This window comes from Brassica rapa, chromosome A05 (genome assembly GCF_000309985.2).
Source record: "Brassica rapa cultivar Chiifu-401-42 chromosome A05, CAAS_Brap_v3.01, whole genome shotgun sequence".
NCBI classification, from domain to species: Eukaryota; Viridiplantae; Streptophyta; class Magnoliopsida; order Brassicales; family Brassicaceae; genus Brassica; species Brassica rapa.
Genome location: NC_024799.2, coordinates 21,525,094 through 21,542,282, shown reverse-complemented (window position 1 = coordinate 21,542,282; position 17,189 = coordinate 21,525,094). Strand labels below are relative to the sequence as shown.

Below are 17,189 nucleotides of genomic sequence, written 5' to 3'. Positions count from 1 at the left end.
GCTCTCTGCAACTTTCTTTACGTCTTATTTTCTATTTAGTATTTTTTTTGTCCCTACTATCAGCAGCTCGGAAGTAACTTGAATGGTATTAAGATTATGCAAAAAAAAAAAGATTATCTTTGCTAAGATTGAGCATTTTTGTGTCAAGAAACTCTGCTGAGCAAACAATGTCTCTGCTGTTAGATATTTTGACAACTTTGCAGGGCTCAGACCAAGATTCCTTTTACAACATGTCAAAGGTTTCAGACAGCTTCCTTTCTCTTTCTCTTGGGTAAGTTAAGTTACAAATATTGTTGTATTTTATTGAACATCTTAGCTGGGACACTTGCTTCTTTCCTGCAATTACGTTTTGCATATTTGATTATACACCTGATAATGATCTGAAAAATCTTCAGAAACCTTCTTGTTCTTGCATGTTCGTGCTTCACTACAGTCAAAAACACTGCAGTTACCAATCGGGTCTGTAGAGTATCCAAACTAGCTCGCCTTTAGAAGCATGATCAGGCTGTTAAGATATATCGTAAAAAAAAAACTTCAAGGTGGAAGACAAAGTAGAAGAACAGAGGTATGTACTTATTCAACCCTTGAAAATCTCATTTTAGACTGTTTTTTTTGTTTTGGTTCTTTTTTTCGTCTCTTGTAGTAGTGGCACGCCACATCCATTATTTTAATAGAAGTTTTCAACCTCTTAATACATAAAGACTTTAGAGCTTTAATCTCTTAAACGTTTTAAAACAATTATGATCTTCAAAACAAAAGTCTCTGAGCAGAGTTTCATCTTTCCCTTTCCTCCATAACGAAGGTGAGTTTTCAATCTTCCCTGCATTGCATTTCTCTGTTTCTCATTGATTCTCTCACTAAACATGACCGTTTGTTTCGAAAATCTCCAGCAAAACGGACCATTATGATCTTTCCGGAGTCAAGTCACCAGCGGATATCGTTCGCGGGCGATCTCGGCCAATCAGATAAAGCACTTACAATTGAACAACAACAACAGCCATCAGGAGTGGTTAGAAGAGACACAACACTTTTAGATTCAGAATTCGAGTTCCACACTTCAAGAAGCTTTGATTCCTCACCAGCTGATGAGATCTTCGCTGATGGGATGATCCTTCCTTTCCAAGCAACATCCTCCATGCCAAAACGTCGTTACAAGTACGAGCTCCCTCCTATCGTCTCCTCTATTCCTCCTCCTCCTCCTCCTCCGCCGCCATTGCCATCACCGCAACAGTCGAGAAAATACTGCCACAAGGAGACTCCCGTGGCAGAGACATCATCAAAGTCGTTTTGGAGCTTCAGTAGAAGCTCGAGCCTTAACTGCGATATAAAGAAGAGTCTTATATGTTCCTTTCCTCGTTTGACAAGAAGCATTTCCACAGGATCAGTGATGAATTCGAAGAGGGCAATGCTTAGGGACGTTGACAAGCATAGCTCGCTGAGACATGGAGGAGCCCCACGTCCACAAACAGATCCTTCAGCTTGTCCTCCCTCTTCCTGCTGCAGCTCGTATCAGTCTGGATTAGGATCTATCTTACGACTTTCGAAAGATAAGAAGACCAAGAACACAAAGTAGGACTTCTCTCATTGTTTTTATTTTGTTTTTGTGTAACGCTTGAGATTCTGCAACACCACTTAGTTACATTTATTATCATTATCAGAGTTGTGATTTACTTATAAGGTAACTGATAAGCATGTTGGAACTAATACAAATCTTGATTGATCTGTTATTTACTCTTTTTATATATTTTATCATGTCACTGCTATCTACCTCAGATTTGGCAGCACCAGGTTTCGAATCTAGTTAGCTATATCCTCCTTGGGAGCTGTTGGCTGCACTTATTCTTGCCAACAATCAAATTACAGATAGACAAAAGATTGCCATATTATCACAGGAGAGAGATGATCAAGATTAGAAAAACATAATAGAAGAAGAAAACAGTATACAGAGTTGCACTTCCTTATCCTTAAAAGTTAAAAATGAATATACTATAAAAATTAAATTATCAGATCATACAAAACTGGTCGGTGAAGACAAAACAAAGCCGTGTGTGTGTACTTATAACTCATTTATGGAGATGGTACTGAGAAAGAAAGTCTTGATATGGAGTAGAACGATCTTGCCATTGAGAGACAAGCGCCTTGCACATAAACAAAGCCTTCATATCGAAACTTGCATCACGTTCTTCGAAGCAAATCTCTACCGGAGACATATCATCCAATACCTCAAGCCCTGATCTTCCTCCACCTACAACATCATCATCACTGTCTTTACGACGCACTTTGGAGACAAACTTTGTGAGTTCTTCTGAATCATCCGTATTTGTGATGGGAGAATAAGCAATGAACCGCTTCTTCTCCTTCTGTGAAAGCCACATGTCATCGTCAAGTGATATGATTGTCTCGCCTGCACCTGAGTTCGTCATTTCACTAGCCGCTTTGGAGATTTGGTTGCACCTCTCAGCGAACTCTGCATCTGGTGAGAAGAACTCCTGTTGTTCTGAATACAGACAACCGTTGCGGAGCTCGTGTAATGTTAAGAGGACTGGGAGTGGGAGAACAGGACCAATGAGGTCAACACCAGGCCGCACCTTCTTCGACCATTTGCTGCTTCTCCGAGACGGTTTCCTGAAGAGGAAAGGCGGCAACTGTGGCAAGTCAGGAACAGATAAGAACTCTAGAGACGGTTTCTTCTTGTCTAACAGAACACCTTCAACCTCAGTGTAGTTTGAGAACGCAAGCAACAAAAGCTCTATAGGTAAGCTTGACCAGGTCTCTCTCAACGCGATATCGAAAACGCTTGTTGGTGAGTTGATACTGTCGAAGACTGCAGTAACTGTGGAGGAGCATCTATCTCTACCGAACCCGCAGAGATTCAGCTTCTCGCATAGCTCCTCGTGGTAGGTTAAGCTGAGAGGATCGCTCTTCTTCTTCGAACCTCCTGAGGATCTCTTTTTACTCATCCTCGATTCTAAGAACTTGACGAGGTTCCCTTTTGTGTAAGCAGAGAGATAGTCTAGTTCGAGGTATTTGAACCGTCTTGGGAGTTTGTATATGTTATCATCAGAGAAGAACAATAAGTTCACCTCGTCCAAGGTGGAGTCTCTGTGAGTCACTACTCCTCCCAAGCTAGGAGAAGAACGAAACTTGAGTGCTTCTAGCTTCCCTGAGGATTTTAACTGAATCAAAGTAAACCCATCTGATGAACTGAGTGATGGAAGGTACTTGTTTAAAACTCCAAAGCCAAGAACAAGAACTCTCTTCTTCTGCCAATCAATCCACACAGGGAGAGACTCTTTCATTATCACTTCTTTAATTGCACAATCCCCGCAGAGACATTTACCAGCTGGAGAGAGTAGATTGTGTGGAAGCTCCCATACATACAAGGAAGAAGAATCATTTGCAACAGAAGGAGAAGGTCCATAACAGAACATCTGAGACTCTGCATTCCAAAACGAACCTACTACAACGCATGAAGTAGTTGATTCATCTGTCCGAAACCCGAGATCGGACAAGCTATAGACATCCATAAAGCAAGGCTTCTCAACATCATGCGGCCATTTCAACAAAGGCACTCCTGACCTCTGATCACAAAGATACAGATAGCTACTAGAAGCAAGAAGAAACCGAAAACTATCGTCACTACCCGCCTTGGAAAACGCAACAAACTCTTCAGTTCCAGCCATGTCCAGACTCTCAGACTCCAACAAAGCTCTCACACTACAACAACTCCCAGAGCTTCTGGTGATAACAAAGACCGCATCAGACCGAGCAACGATAAAAGTCCCAAGCCTCCAACCAAACTCACACCCTAACCAACTCTTCCCTTGATGATCCTCCCAAGAAACTTGCATCTTGCAACCTCTGAATCCACTGCCATGCCTCTCGTTAAGTTCAAACACATAGACTTCGCAGTTCTCTAACAGAACCAAACACTCTCCAGTAAGCTGAGAGCTCCAACAAGCGCTAGCAACAGAAGAACTCTTAAACTGCTGACCTCCAATGTAACTCAAAACCGGCCTCCCTCGAGACTCATCGTACTTGACACAGTACCAATGAACCGAATACAGCAAACAAACCATAACGTAACCCACATCATTGCACACTCTCAGATCACTACTGGGTTGCACTGATATCTTCAAAACTCTAGAAAAGAACCGCTCTTTCGCTACAAAGGCTTCATCTTTATCCAAACCCATGACCCGGATGTCATCACCGGAGACGGAAACCACCACGAACCCGAGCTGATCGAGGTTAGTCCCTGTGGGGAAAAACACCAAGACGGAACCTTTACCCGGGAAAGGAAGAAACTGGAGGCGGTTGTAGGAGAGAACCCTAGCGGCTTCGTCGTTAGGATGTGGGATACGGAAGGAGGACTCGATTGCGGAAGAAGACGACGGAGGGATGCCTCCGGAGACGGTGAGAAACCGGGCGTGAGTTAGGTGAGGGACGCGGTGGAGAATCGGAGGAGAGAGTGAGGGAGAAGAGAAGAGCAGCTGAGAATCTGATGGGTGCAAGAAGAACGGCGTGACTGGTTCTCGGGCGGAGTACACGGCGGCTTTGCGTCCCCACTCATCTACTGCATCCATTGGAGGTTTTTTGACGGCGAACGGCGGCCAGTTAACCGGCGGTTACGCTTGAGGCGGGGAGCAACCGATGCTATTTTTGACCTTAATCGTTCACAAATTTTTATTTATTTTTGTTTCAAAACGGGTTTGTTTTCTTTGGATTTGTAAAAGGTATCGTATAATATCATCCTTACAGAAATGTTGGTTTATCTAAATATATAATAAACTTTTTATTAAAATTAAACAAATATAATATAAAATATCTTTATTTTTATCAAATCTTTATTATTTAAAATCATTAATTATCATATATATACTTTAACCATATTAGGAAATTCCGTAATTTTATTTAAGAAAATAATGAAGCACATTAATAATGTATTTATGATAAAAATTAATTTTTTTCTTTGTATGTTATATTTTAAATTTTTAAAAATGATTATAAATTACTAAAATTGTTAAAAATTTCACATTCAAATTTTGTGATCCATGGTTTAAACTTTTTGTTATGACTTGATGCAAATAATTAAAAAGTCATATAAGTTGAAAGTCTCATTTAATAAGTATTAAAAGTAAAAGATATATATATATATATATCATTTTAAATTAAATCATATGAACATATAAAAAATATATAAATATCTTAATTTTGAAATTTACTGTGAACAATTTGTTTTTGATAAAAAATTTGAAAAATATTGACAAGTTAAGTTTTAAAAATATTATAAATCACTTAAACTATTAATCTCACAGTGAAAATTTGTTATCAGTAATTTAAATTTTTTGCTATAACACATACAAATGATAAAAAAATGAATAAAAATTAACATTTAATAAATATTAATATTAAAATATAATATATACATGTAAATTTTTTTTTGATCAAAATATATACATGTAATTATCATTTAAATTTAATTATATACTATATCAAATAGAAAAAAATATTTTTTGGATTAATCAAATTTATTTATATGTTCTCACCAATTTAATTATATAAGTAATAGTTACCGTCATTTTAATTATTCAATATATATTTATTATTTCATAATATGTTAGACACATATAATATATAAAAAATATTATATATATAATGTTTATTCCGCGCAAGGCGCGGATCTTAACCTAGTTATGTAAGAATCTGTATGTATGAGCGAAACAAAGTGGAGGCAGATTTTTTTAGAACCAGAGTAAATTCGCAGTAGGCTTGGGATTTTGATTTTTATCCATAACTGAATATCCGAACCGGAACCAATCCGAAATGGACCGGTTCGGTTCAGTTTCGGTCCTAGGCTATTTATCCGATGGGTATTAGTGTTAATTATCCATGGGTATCGGTTCCGTTCCGGTTTTTATCCGAAACCGAACGGGTACCCGTTTAACCCGAATTCTATGCTTAAAAAACATAATTTTGTATCTTCCGAAGATCGAACCCGGGTTGGATAGGCAAAGCAACAAATGTAATACCACTAGACTAGTTCAACTTCGTTGTATTTAATACATATAACTAATATATATACGATTTATATTTACTTTTCCTTAAAAAATAAAAAAATAAATAAAAACTGGTATATAATTATTTTATTTTGCAAATATTCATATAATTCAAATAAAAAACGGGTATCTGGAACCGACCCGAAACCAATAGTATCCGATCCGAAACCCGAACCGAAATCTACTAAATACCCATTGGGTATAGAATTCATTTATCCAAAAAACCCGGACCCGATCGGATTCTATCAGAATCCAAACCGAATATCAGAAGTCCCAGCCCTAATTCGCAGGTCAAAAAGGAAGAGGATGATGAATGACTCTGTTGCCCTTCATTAACGGAGAAATTATAAAAAATTACGCACATATCTCCTATATATTAATCCTAGAACATTACGACATATTTTCGTATCTACATGTCCTCACGAGAATGATTCTTAAAAATTGTTAGAAAAATAAGTTGGTCCATATAAACCTATACTATGATTTTTATTAAACTAACTATCAAATTAATTAGTAGTGTACGAAATAATATTTTTATTTCCTTAAATAAAAGTTACGAAATTACCTAATATGATTAACATATATATGGCAATTAATGATTATGAATAATACATATTTGATAACAATTTTTCTAACCTCTCTCTTTTTTGTTTAATTTTATACTATTAAAAGAAATTAAACAATCCCATTAAGCATATAATAAATAAATTCGATTTTTTCTTATATGTTATATTTTGAATTTTAAAAAACGACTATAAATTACTAAAAAATGTAAAAAACCCACATTTAAAATTTTGTGATCAATGGTTTAACTTTTTTTTGTTCAAGCAAGATACAAATGATGATCATATATCGTAGGGGTAGGCGTTCGGATACACGTTCGGGTTTGTATCGGGTATTTCAGTATAAAAGTATAAAACCCGTTCGGATATTTCTACACTTCGAGTCGGGTTTGGATATTATATGTTCGGGTTTGGATATTTTGGGCCGGGTTTGGATATTGAAATTTTGAAGAAAAAAATAAATAAATGATTCATTGTTTAAGTTTTTTTTTGTATTTAAAATATATTTTAACTGGTTTTCTAATTTAAAAAAAAAACTAAACTATTAATAGTTTAGAGATAAAACTTTAAAAATAAAAAGACACTAATTTAGTTGTTTTTTTTGAAATTTTAGATGCAACTTTTGTTAATGCAAGAACCAAAAGCTTGATATATATTTTAAGTGAGTAGTAAATATTTTTGTCCATAATTATATGTATATTATCTAATTTTTAGCAATCAGCATTATTAATATAAATCCTCTATATATTAAAAGAGAAGCATTACAACTTTTAAGGTAGCTATGTATCATCACCACAATGATTCTTACAATACTTAGAGAAATATGTTGATTCATCTAAATATATAATAAATTTTTTTATTAAACTAACCATAAATTAATTATTAATGTTCTCAATTTTCTCCTTAAATAAAAATTACTGAATTGCCTAATGTGGCTAAAGTATATACGACAATTAATGACTTTGAATAATAAAGATTTGATTCAAATTAGTGTATCCTCTATTATTTTTGTTTAACTTTAAGTTACTAAAATAAATTAAACAATCACATTAACCATATAATAAAAATGTAGATTTTTCCATATATGTTATATTTTAAACTTTTTAAAAAATTTCACATTAAAGTTTTTATGATCCATGATTTAACTTTTTTTTATAACAAGATACAAATTATTACAAAATCATGTAAGTAGAAAGTTTCATATATATTAATATCGTTGAATTAAATTATATACCATAGAAAATACATAAATATTTTAATTTTGAGATTTTCTTTGAATAATTCTTTTTGCTAAAATCTCTGAAGAAATACTAACAACTTAATATTTAAAATTTTAAATTTGCATTGAATGTTTCTAAAAATTATAAATTACTAAAACTTTCAAAAACATTGCACAATGAAAATTTGTTATCAACGATTTAAATGTTTGTTATAAGAGATACAAATAAGTAGAACACATCATTTAACAATATATCAATATTAAAAATATATTTTTTATCTATGTATATATTATGTAAATGTAATTATATAAAATAGAAAATAGAAAAATTGATTGTTTGGATTAATAAAATTTATTTACGTATTACAACAATTTAGTTATATACGTAATAGTTATTGACTTTTTCATTATCCAATATATATATATATAAGAACATATTATACGTAAAATAATTTATATATACGATGTTCATCCCACGCAAGGCGCGGATCTTAATCTTGTAGATAACTATTTGCGTATGGTTAAGATATTATTCACTTATATTTACGTAGATACGAGAGTATATTCCTGATCTCTCAACTATTTTGTACTATAATATACAACGGGTCTAACAGGTAACCATTACAAGAACACTGAGAATGGATAGAAAAGGAACGAAAAAGAATGAAATTATAGGAATGATGAGGAATAATGGTTCCTTATCATATTTAGCGAGGAACAAATTAATTCATTATTTCTCTACAATAAAAGGAATGAAAGGGAATGGAAAGGGAAAACTATTCCTTATGAATGGTAAAATTTCTAAGGAATATTTTTTTTTTTTTTTTTTTTTAACACTGATTGTATTCAATAACGAATAGTTTAACAAATGAGTCCCCTGAATCACACACACCTCACAAACAGAGGATTGAGGGAAAACAAGAAACATAATATAGAAAGTAAAAAGAATACACCATTAGGTGTCATATCAAATTGCAGTGGACTGAAGAAGCGAAGCATAACTGCATGGAGAACAGAATATCCACAGCGCCACATCCATGTGACTATACGCCATCATTGGATGCCTCTTCTCAGATAGTGAGGTCAAGCCATTGAGGACCACATGTCGCAAGAGACGCTTGATAACGGTGAACACTTGTGACACTATTAGCGATGAACTAAGATTTCATGTTTTAAGCATGAACAATGCAACATGTACACGCTAGCATCTGAAGCATGAACAAATGAGATCACAGAGATGACACAAATATGTGCCATTTGTCTTTGATATCGAAAGATCCAAAATTATGGTCCAGATTGTTAAAGCACAAACTTGGATCTTTTAAACTGGCTCCTTTTTTATCCACAGTAGTGGCTTGAAAAGAACACAAATTTTTGAGATCCTTTTCTAAAAGACCAATTCTCACTAATTATGGCTTATGATAACCTAACAGTGCCGCTGAAAATGTAACCAACTTGCCATCAGAAAGTCGCAGGAGATAGAGAAAGTCAACAGACACACAAAGACCGTACATTTCATTTCTTAGGAATGTTAAGGAATGCATTATTTCTCTTCATTCCTTGGTCACCATTCATACTCAACGTACATTTCAAGGGAAACACATATACTTTCATGGTATCAGAGGGTTTAAGCAATCCTGAACCATTCTAACGCAATTCCTAGCGTCACTCTCCTTCTCTTTCTCTTCTTCTATCTTCTCAACATCCTTACCAATGGCTGCTGCACCTGCACCCCTTGAGCGCGCCTATGGAGTGACCAACATCAAACACCACATTTCGGTTCTCCTGGATATTGATGATGTCAATTACGATGCGTGGAGGGAACTCATCCTCACATACTGTCAAAGCTTTGACGTCTCTGGTCATCTTGACGGCACTCTACCAACAAACGACAACGACACTGCCTGGACGAAACAAGATGGTCTCGTGAAGCTCTGGCTCTACAGTTCGCTATCAAAGGAGCTCTTCAAGAGCACATTCAAAACCAGAGGCACTTAGAGGGAGATCTAGAATCCGTCTGGAATATTTCTTCTGCGACAACAAAGAAGCACGAGCCATATAGCTCGATCACAAGCTCCGCAACAAAGAAATTGGTGATCTCACGATTCATACCTATTGCCAAGAACTCACATCCATCGCAGATCTCTTAGCCAATGTTGATGCCCCTGTGAGTGAGCGAACACTGGTGACTTATTTTCTCAACGGTCTCAATGGAAAATACGATGACATCATAAATGTCATCATGCATCGCCGACCATTTCCAACTTTTGAAGAAACTCGGTCAATGCTCCTCCTAGAAGAAGACCGGCTTGGAAAAGGCAAGAAACCACAGAAAGGTTCTTGTTGCCACAGAAACCAACACATAAAAGAAGAACCAACAATCAAAGAACCATCAACAGCAATGGTTCAATCAGAACAGAGGACACAGAGGCAGAGGTGGCAATCGCGGTAGAGGCCGAAACCAATACAATCAGCAACAACCCAGCTTCAACCAATGGAACGCTCCATACTGGCAAAGCGGTTATCCAATGTGGGCTCCAGAGCAGTTCAACCCATGGACTCAGCTTCCATTCCCTCAAGCAGGCTAGCTCGGTCCCATACCACAACAGAAGCAACAAACTCAAACCGGTGGAAATCAAAAGTTCGAGCCTACAATGGATTTTGCGCAGGCCTTCAACACACTGACTCTCATGGATCCTTCGGACAATAATTGGTATATGGACTCCCGAGCAACCGCTCACATGTCAAACACTGCAGGTAATCTTAAGTCTGTTTTTAAAAATAGCATCGGAAAAATGGTAATGGTTGCAAACGGAAGTAAAATCCCGATTACCACATGGTTTCACTCATTCCCCACTAAAACTCGTCCTCTTTCTCTAAATTCAGTTCTTGTCACTCCTTCCATTATAAAGAACTTGATATATGTTCGTCGTTTCACTAAAGATAATTCATGTTCTATTGAGTTTGATCCTCTTGGTTTTTTTGTGAAGGATCTTCATACGAAGAAGACGATTCTCCACATGAGACCTCTATCCCATTCTTCCATCTTCAAATAATGTGGCTCTTGTCTCTGCTTTCAATGCATCAATAACCGACTGGCATCGACGTCTGGCACATTCCAGTGACCAAACGTTGAAATTTCTTATTTCTTCAGATTCTTTTTCATGTAATAATCGTGATACTTCTCACATCTGTCCTGCTTGCCAGTTTGGAAAACAAATAAACCTTCCTTTTTATTATTCAAACACTATTGTTGATCATCCTATCGATATTGTGCATACAGATTTACGGATTTCGCCAGTGCAGAGTGTTAGTGGTATCAAATACTATGTTCTCTTCCTTGATCATCACTTTCACTTTCTATGGGTTTATCCTATGCAATATAAACATGAAACATTTTCAAAATTCCTTCATTTTGCCAACTATGTTAAAACTCAGTTTGGCAAAGACATTAAATCACTTCAATGCGACAATGGAGGTGAGTTTAACAACTCTCAGTTTCATGATTTCTTCGCAGACAAGGGAATAACCTTCCGTTTTTTATGTCCTCACACATCTCAACAAAACGGTAAATCAGAAAGAATGATCCGCACTATCAATAATGCGATGCGGAGTCATCTCCCCTCTTCTTTCTGGGTAGAGGCCTTACACACGGCAGTCCACATCCTCAATCTTCTACTGTCAAAAGTCATCCAAAACAGAGTCCCATTCTTGGTATTATTCAAAAAGCCAATCTCTTATTCTCATTAAAAAACTTTCGGTTGCTTATGCTATGCTAATATCAACCATTCTCACCACAAAAAACTTTCTCCAAGATCCACAAAATGTCTTTTCTTAGGTTACCCTTACAAAGGGTACCGCTGCATGGATCTTTCAACAAAGAAAATCATCTTCTCACGTCATGTCATCTTCGACGAGACGAGCTTCCCGTATAATGACTCTAAAACTCTAGAAAAGAATCGCTCTTTCCCCCACAAAGACTTCACCCCTATCCAAACCCATTACCCGGATTCCATCAGAGTCGTCTCTGGTGGAAACCTCCACGAACCCGATTTGATCGAGATGCCGGCGACGGTGAGAAATCGAGCCTGTGTTAGGTGAGCGACGCGGTGGAGAATCGGAGGGTAGAGAGAGAGAGAGAGAGAGAGAGAGAGAGAGAGAGAGAGAGAGAGAGAGAGAGAGAGAGAGAGAGAGAGAATGCAAGTAATTTTTTGGGAAACTTTAGTTTCCACTTTTTTTTTCCTTTTCAAAATTGTCTAAAACCCACAACAACAACAAAAAAAAAAGTGTCAAGAGTCTCAAAAAAAAAAAAAAAAAACTAAAGGGAAACACGATCACTCAAATTTCAAGTCTCAGCTTCTCTTCTTTGCTGGTTCACCAGTTTTTTTCTTAACTTGTTTGTATTAATTTTTTTTTTTAAATAAGCCATTTTAACTTTAATTTAAAAAACTAAAATAAATAAATTCTATGATTACTACCTTCAATTGTTTCTTTGAAGTTCACTAGAGCCTTCATTAATCCTCGCCGGCATCAAATCCCCAAGATTCATCTGCCAAAAACAATTATAATCATTGTATTTTATAAAATAAAAAAAAGTTAAACATAAAAGTCAAATCATTACCAGCAGGAACTCGTATCTAGATTTACAGCTGTTGAAGGGACGGTTCATGATAGAGGCGACAGTTGTCCATTAAACATTTCTTCCAAAACCGTCGACTAACTCTCTGAGTGGTGCATCTTCTTTATTTGTCCAAAACTATTATTAAACAACATTTATTTAGAATCCAACATAATAAAAGAAAGAGTAACCAACCCTAAGTTACCTAATTAACCTAATCCAAAATCAACACTACTATTACATTCAATAGACTGGTTTGCATCATATATCTCATCTAATCGTCAAAACGAACTTTATACTTTAGAAAATTACTTTAAAGATACCAAATTCCAAAATCAATTGTTTAACAAATCTGAATTTTGGTGTGTTTGGTTTTAGAAGTCATTCAGTGTTGTTTGGTCAATCCTTGTGCAGTCAAATGTATCATGTTAGATGATATATAGTTAGATATATAAATTTAAAACATTTGATGATAAATGATTGTAGTTAAATATAGTAAATTCTGAAGTAGTATAGAAATTAAACCGAAAATCGATAATGTTTAAGAAAAATAAATGATAGTTGAAGAGAAGAAAAATAAAAGAGTTGTTAATTAGGATTTTTCTTTACTTGTGATTTTTCAATAATACACGGTTAAACATTTAAGATAATATGATCCTGAATCATGTAAAGAAACACAATGATAAATTTCTAGTAACTGTTATTTTTCTGTTTGTTGGAAAAAAAAGAAAAAAAAAATTGATGAGATTGCATTAACAAAAAGAAAAAAAAAATGATGGTGTTATACTATATTAAATAGATTGCTAGAGGAAGAACATGATGAGGTTGATGGAGATTTATAAGATAATTGTTCCCATAAGATCCTAAACTCATGTTTTTCTCGTAGTCTAGAACATCTCACTGTTTGGAGCAAAGTGCCTTGGAGAAGACGTCTGCTTCTTTTGAAAATAGCCTCATTTTTGAAATTAAAGAGATTAAGGGTGTTATCAAGATATCTGAGTGCTGTGATGGCCTTCTCTGATTCGACCACTTGACAAAAGCACTGAGTTTACTAAATATGGCGACAAAAACATTGTTGAAATTTCAGCGGCTTTATAAAAGACCATTCAGACCCAGAGCTGAAGGTGTAGGTGGAGACAACTGAAGATGATGGTCCAAGTCCTATTCCAGTTCAATTCATATCAATTAATGGGTCCTGATTTGGGAAAGCAGGGAAAAACAGTGTCACATGACGATATAAGATAGTGTGGCTCTATAATATATATCATGCTGCTGCTTCCAGAAACAAGAAGAAGACCAGATGCGAAGTTACCGAAATGGAGATTCATGACTACCAAACCTCTTAATCATCACCACATCTTGTCTAATCATAGGCCATTGTATTGAACAGATCATTCTACTGGTTTACTGAGATGAACAAGGATACCCATCAACACAAACCAAGGTCATGTATTTATATTCATACGGAGATGTTTAATGTCACAAGTCACCTCAACCCCACCTTGTACCCTGATAACTCTGGCGACAATATTGGTTTATGCAATCTTCAACTCTTTTTATAATTCTGGTTACTATGGCAATGGCATAACTGCTCCTTATTTTCCAAGTTTATCACTTATTCATGCTACTTTTTAGCGCTTAATTTTTTCTAGATCGTTCAAAGATAATAGTTTCAGAAAAAGAGCTAGAAAGTTGCATCAATAAACTATTAATCAAAATAAGCTTAGAAAACATTATTTCAATTATAATTATAAGTAAAAATATCATGACTAATTTCGAAATTTATGATGGTCTCAGAATCCAATAAGGGAAAAACAAAATTTATTTTCTTGAAGACAAATAGAAAATAATGCAATAACTTATTTTTTCATGGAATTGCATTTGCACCAAAATGAAGACTTATTTCTTATGGAACAACGTGGTACGGTTAAAGATTGTGAAATTCCATATAATCATCAAAGCCAGGATAGGAAGAAGAAGACAAAGAGTTCCTCTTATGCATGTGGCGCATCATACGAGTGGGGTGAACGGTCGATCGAAGAATCAGAGATTCAAGAGACCTGTTTTTGGATCAATCAAAGAGTTTCTTGCGATAGCATCTTCGAGACCAACTTCTTGTTTGTTTGATGAATTTAATCGAATCTTACAAGGCAATAAGAAAAGCTCAGTTTTAATTATCAAAAGTCTAATTATTATGAGAGCCTTAGCTATATTTATATAGTAAATCCAAAGCCACAAACCAACTAAGAATAGGATAGATAAATACTAACTAGAAAAGGAAAACCTAAAGTTTATCATAACTTGAGAAAAACACATAAAAGTAATTATAGAAACGATCGATAAGGATGATAATTTAAATAATTATCATGTTGGCACCAGTAGTCGAGATGCCGCTACATCAGCATGACACTAGAAAATGTCGAGAAGGACGTTCTGTTTATCTCCGTCGCCGCATACATGGACTGAGGCAATGGTGGCAAAGGGACATCTACTGCTGAATAGGTATAAACAAATTGGCATGTCCATGTTCTCCCACGTTTTCATCAGTTGATCACTTTGGTAATCGTAGCGCTGCGGCCTGAATCTTCCTCGAAGTGGGACATTCCTGTGAGTTTTTGAACAAGAGCCATGAAATCTTTAGGATTAGTGTGTATAGTTTTTGGGGTGTTTGTGTAGATGATCACCGGCTGACTATGCTTAGCTGCTGTGGAGGAGGAAATGGATGGAGAAGGTGTTTCTTTTTTTTTATGATGAGAGAGTCTTTGTTGAGTTTTACTATACTGACTCCGGTGCAGGGGTTGTCATTATGTTCTTTCTTTGGATGGTGGTCGTCGAACGTTGAGCGCATTTAATATAGGAAAAGAGATAAAAGTAATGTTTTAATTGAATATATAATTCAGTCATTAACCCAAAAAAAATCGATGGAACTGAAACAATATGACAATACTTAGAATCATTTGTGTGATGTGGGGATATGTGAAAGTGGAAGGAGGTGTGGCTTTTATAACGTTCTTCTGTTCTCTCTTGTAAGTAATTAAATAGTTTCAGGTTTTAGATAACAAGTATTTAGTTGAGCTTGATGCAGTTAAGAAATATACGCCATGAGGTTTGCTGAAATTCAGCTTTTAATTTTAAAACGTGATGATAATTAACGATTTTGTGTAGATACGTAGAGAAAGTTATGGATCTCATTGTTAATCACATATTTTTGGTGTGTTTTTTCTTTTAATTAAAATCAGTCGCATGTTTTCTTATGTTTAGCTTCTTCTTAGCTAGAATGGTGGAACAAATAATTCGTTTTTGCAACTTGAGGACAATAAAAGCACAAGTGAGATTTCCCTTTTGTAATTTGAGTCACTGAACAAAGCTTACTGTATGTACTATTGTCTGTCCTTTGGTAATTTGAGTCACTGTTTTATTATGTTTTTGTCTAACGCATGAGATTCCGCAACAATATCCCACGTAGATATACATATATTACCTTTATCAGAGTTGTGATTTACTTATAAGTTAAACTGATAAGCGATAACTATCAATGTTGGAACTAATGCATATCTTGATTGATCTGTTATTACTCTTTCAAGTCTTGTTAGCTATTTTGGTTCTTACTTCTCAGTGACATGGAAAGTAAGGACTGGTTCCACCTTTGGATGCAACTTATTCATGTCCAAAACAAAGAACAAGAACTCTCTTCTTCTGCCAATCGATCCAGACAGGGAGAGACTCCTTCATTATCACTTCTCTAATTGCACAATCCCCGCAGAGACATTTTCCAGCTGGTGAGAGTAGATTGTGTGGAAGCTCCCATACATACAAGGAGGAAGAATCATTCACAACAGAAGGAGAAGGTCCATAACAGAACATTTGAGACTCTGCATTCCAAAACGAACCTACTATAACGCAAGAAATAGTTGATTCATCGGTCTGAAACCCGAGATCAGACAAGCTGTAAGAATCCATAAAGCAAGGCTTCTCAACATCATGCTGCCATTTCAACAAAGGCACTCCTGACCTCTAATCACAAAGATACAAATAGCTCCTAGAAGCTAGAAGAAACCGAAAACTATCACCACCCGCCTTGGCAAACAAAACAAACTCTTCAGTTCCAGCCATGTTGAGATTCTCAGTTTCCAACAAAGCTCTCACACCACAACAACTCCCAGAGCTTCTGGTGATAACAAAGACTGCATCAGACCGAGCAACAATAAAAGTCCCAAGCCTCCAACCAAACTCACATCCTAACCAACTCTTCTGATTCACTGTCTTCGTGATTCTCCCAAGAAACTTTCATCTCACAACCTTTGAATCTATTACAATGTCTCTCGTTCAGTTAAAACACAAAGACCGCACCGTTCTCTAACAACACCAAACACTCTGCAGTAAGCTGAGAGTTCAAAGAAGCCCTAGCAACAGAAGAGCTCTTAAACTGCTGACCTACAATGTAACTCAAAACCGGTCTGCCTCGACAATCATCGTACTTGACACAGTACCAATGAACCAAATACAGTGAACAGAGATGCATTAGCGTTTCTACAGAAACCTTAGCAAGAGATGCTTTGCAAGCCAGAGGTAAAGCCAAAAGAAACAGAGAGATGCATTTGACTGCTTTCCCTTCATCTACTTGTATGGTTCTGAGCTTAAGACAAAACCAAAATTCTTAACTGGAGATTAAATCCAAATGTACAACAGAGATATAAAGCTTGCGAGTCAAGTATCTAACCAATCATTTT

General features: G+C 35.8%; 2 protein-coding genes across 3 annotated transcripts; one reads left to right on the top strand and one right to left on the bottom strand.

Annotated features, from left to right (window-relative positions):
• Positions 1-243: 243 nt before the first annotated feature.
• Positions 244-1,989, top strand: LOC103869576. The gene is made up of 2 exons (XM_009147656.3): positions 244-802; positions 891-1,989. The coding sequence occupies exon 2, from the start codon at positions 905-907 to the stop codon at positions 1,571-1,573; it is 669 nt and encodes a 222-aa protein (XP_009145904.1). The 5' UTR covers positions 244-802; positions 891-904; the 3' UTR covers positions 1,574-1,989.
• LOC103869575 lies at positions 1,940-5,297 on the bottom strand. Of its 2 annotated transcripts, XM_033291165.1 has the most exons (2): positions 4,480-5,297; positions 1,940-4,447 (listed from the first exon to the last, which is right to left on the bottom strand). In XM_033291165.1, exons 1-2 carry the CDS (start codon positions 4,571-4,573, stop codon positions 2,064-2,066), a joined length of 2,478 nt encoding a protein of 825 aa, XP_033147056.1. In that variant the 5' UTR covers positions 4,574-5,297; the 3' UTR covers positions 1,940-2,063. The 2 variants fall into 2 exon arrangements, with proteins under 2 accessions (XP_033147056.1, XP_009145903.1); XM_009147655.3 differs by having other exon boundaries at positions 1,940-5,296.
• Positions 5,298-17,189: the final 11,892 nt, after the last annotated feature.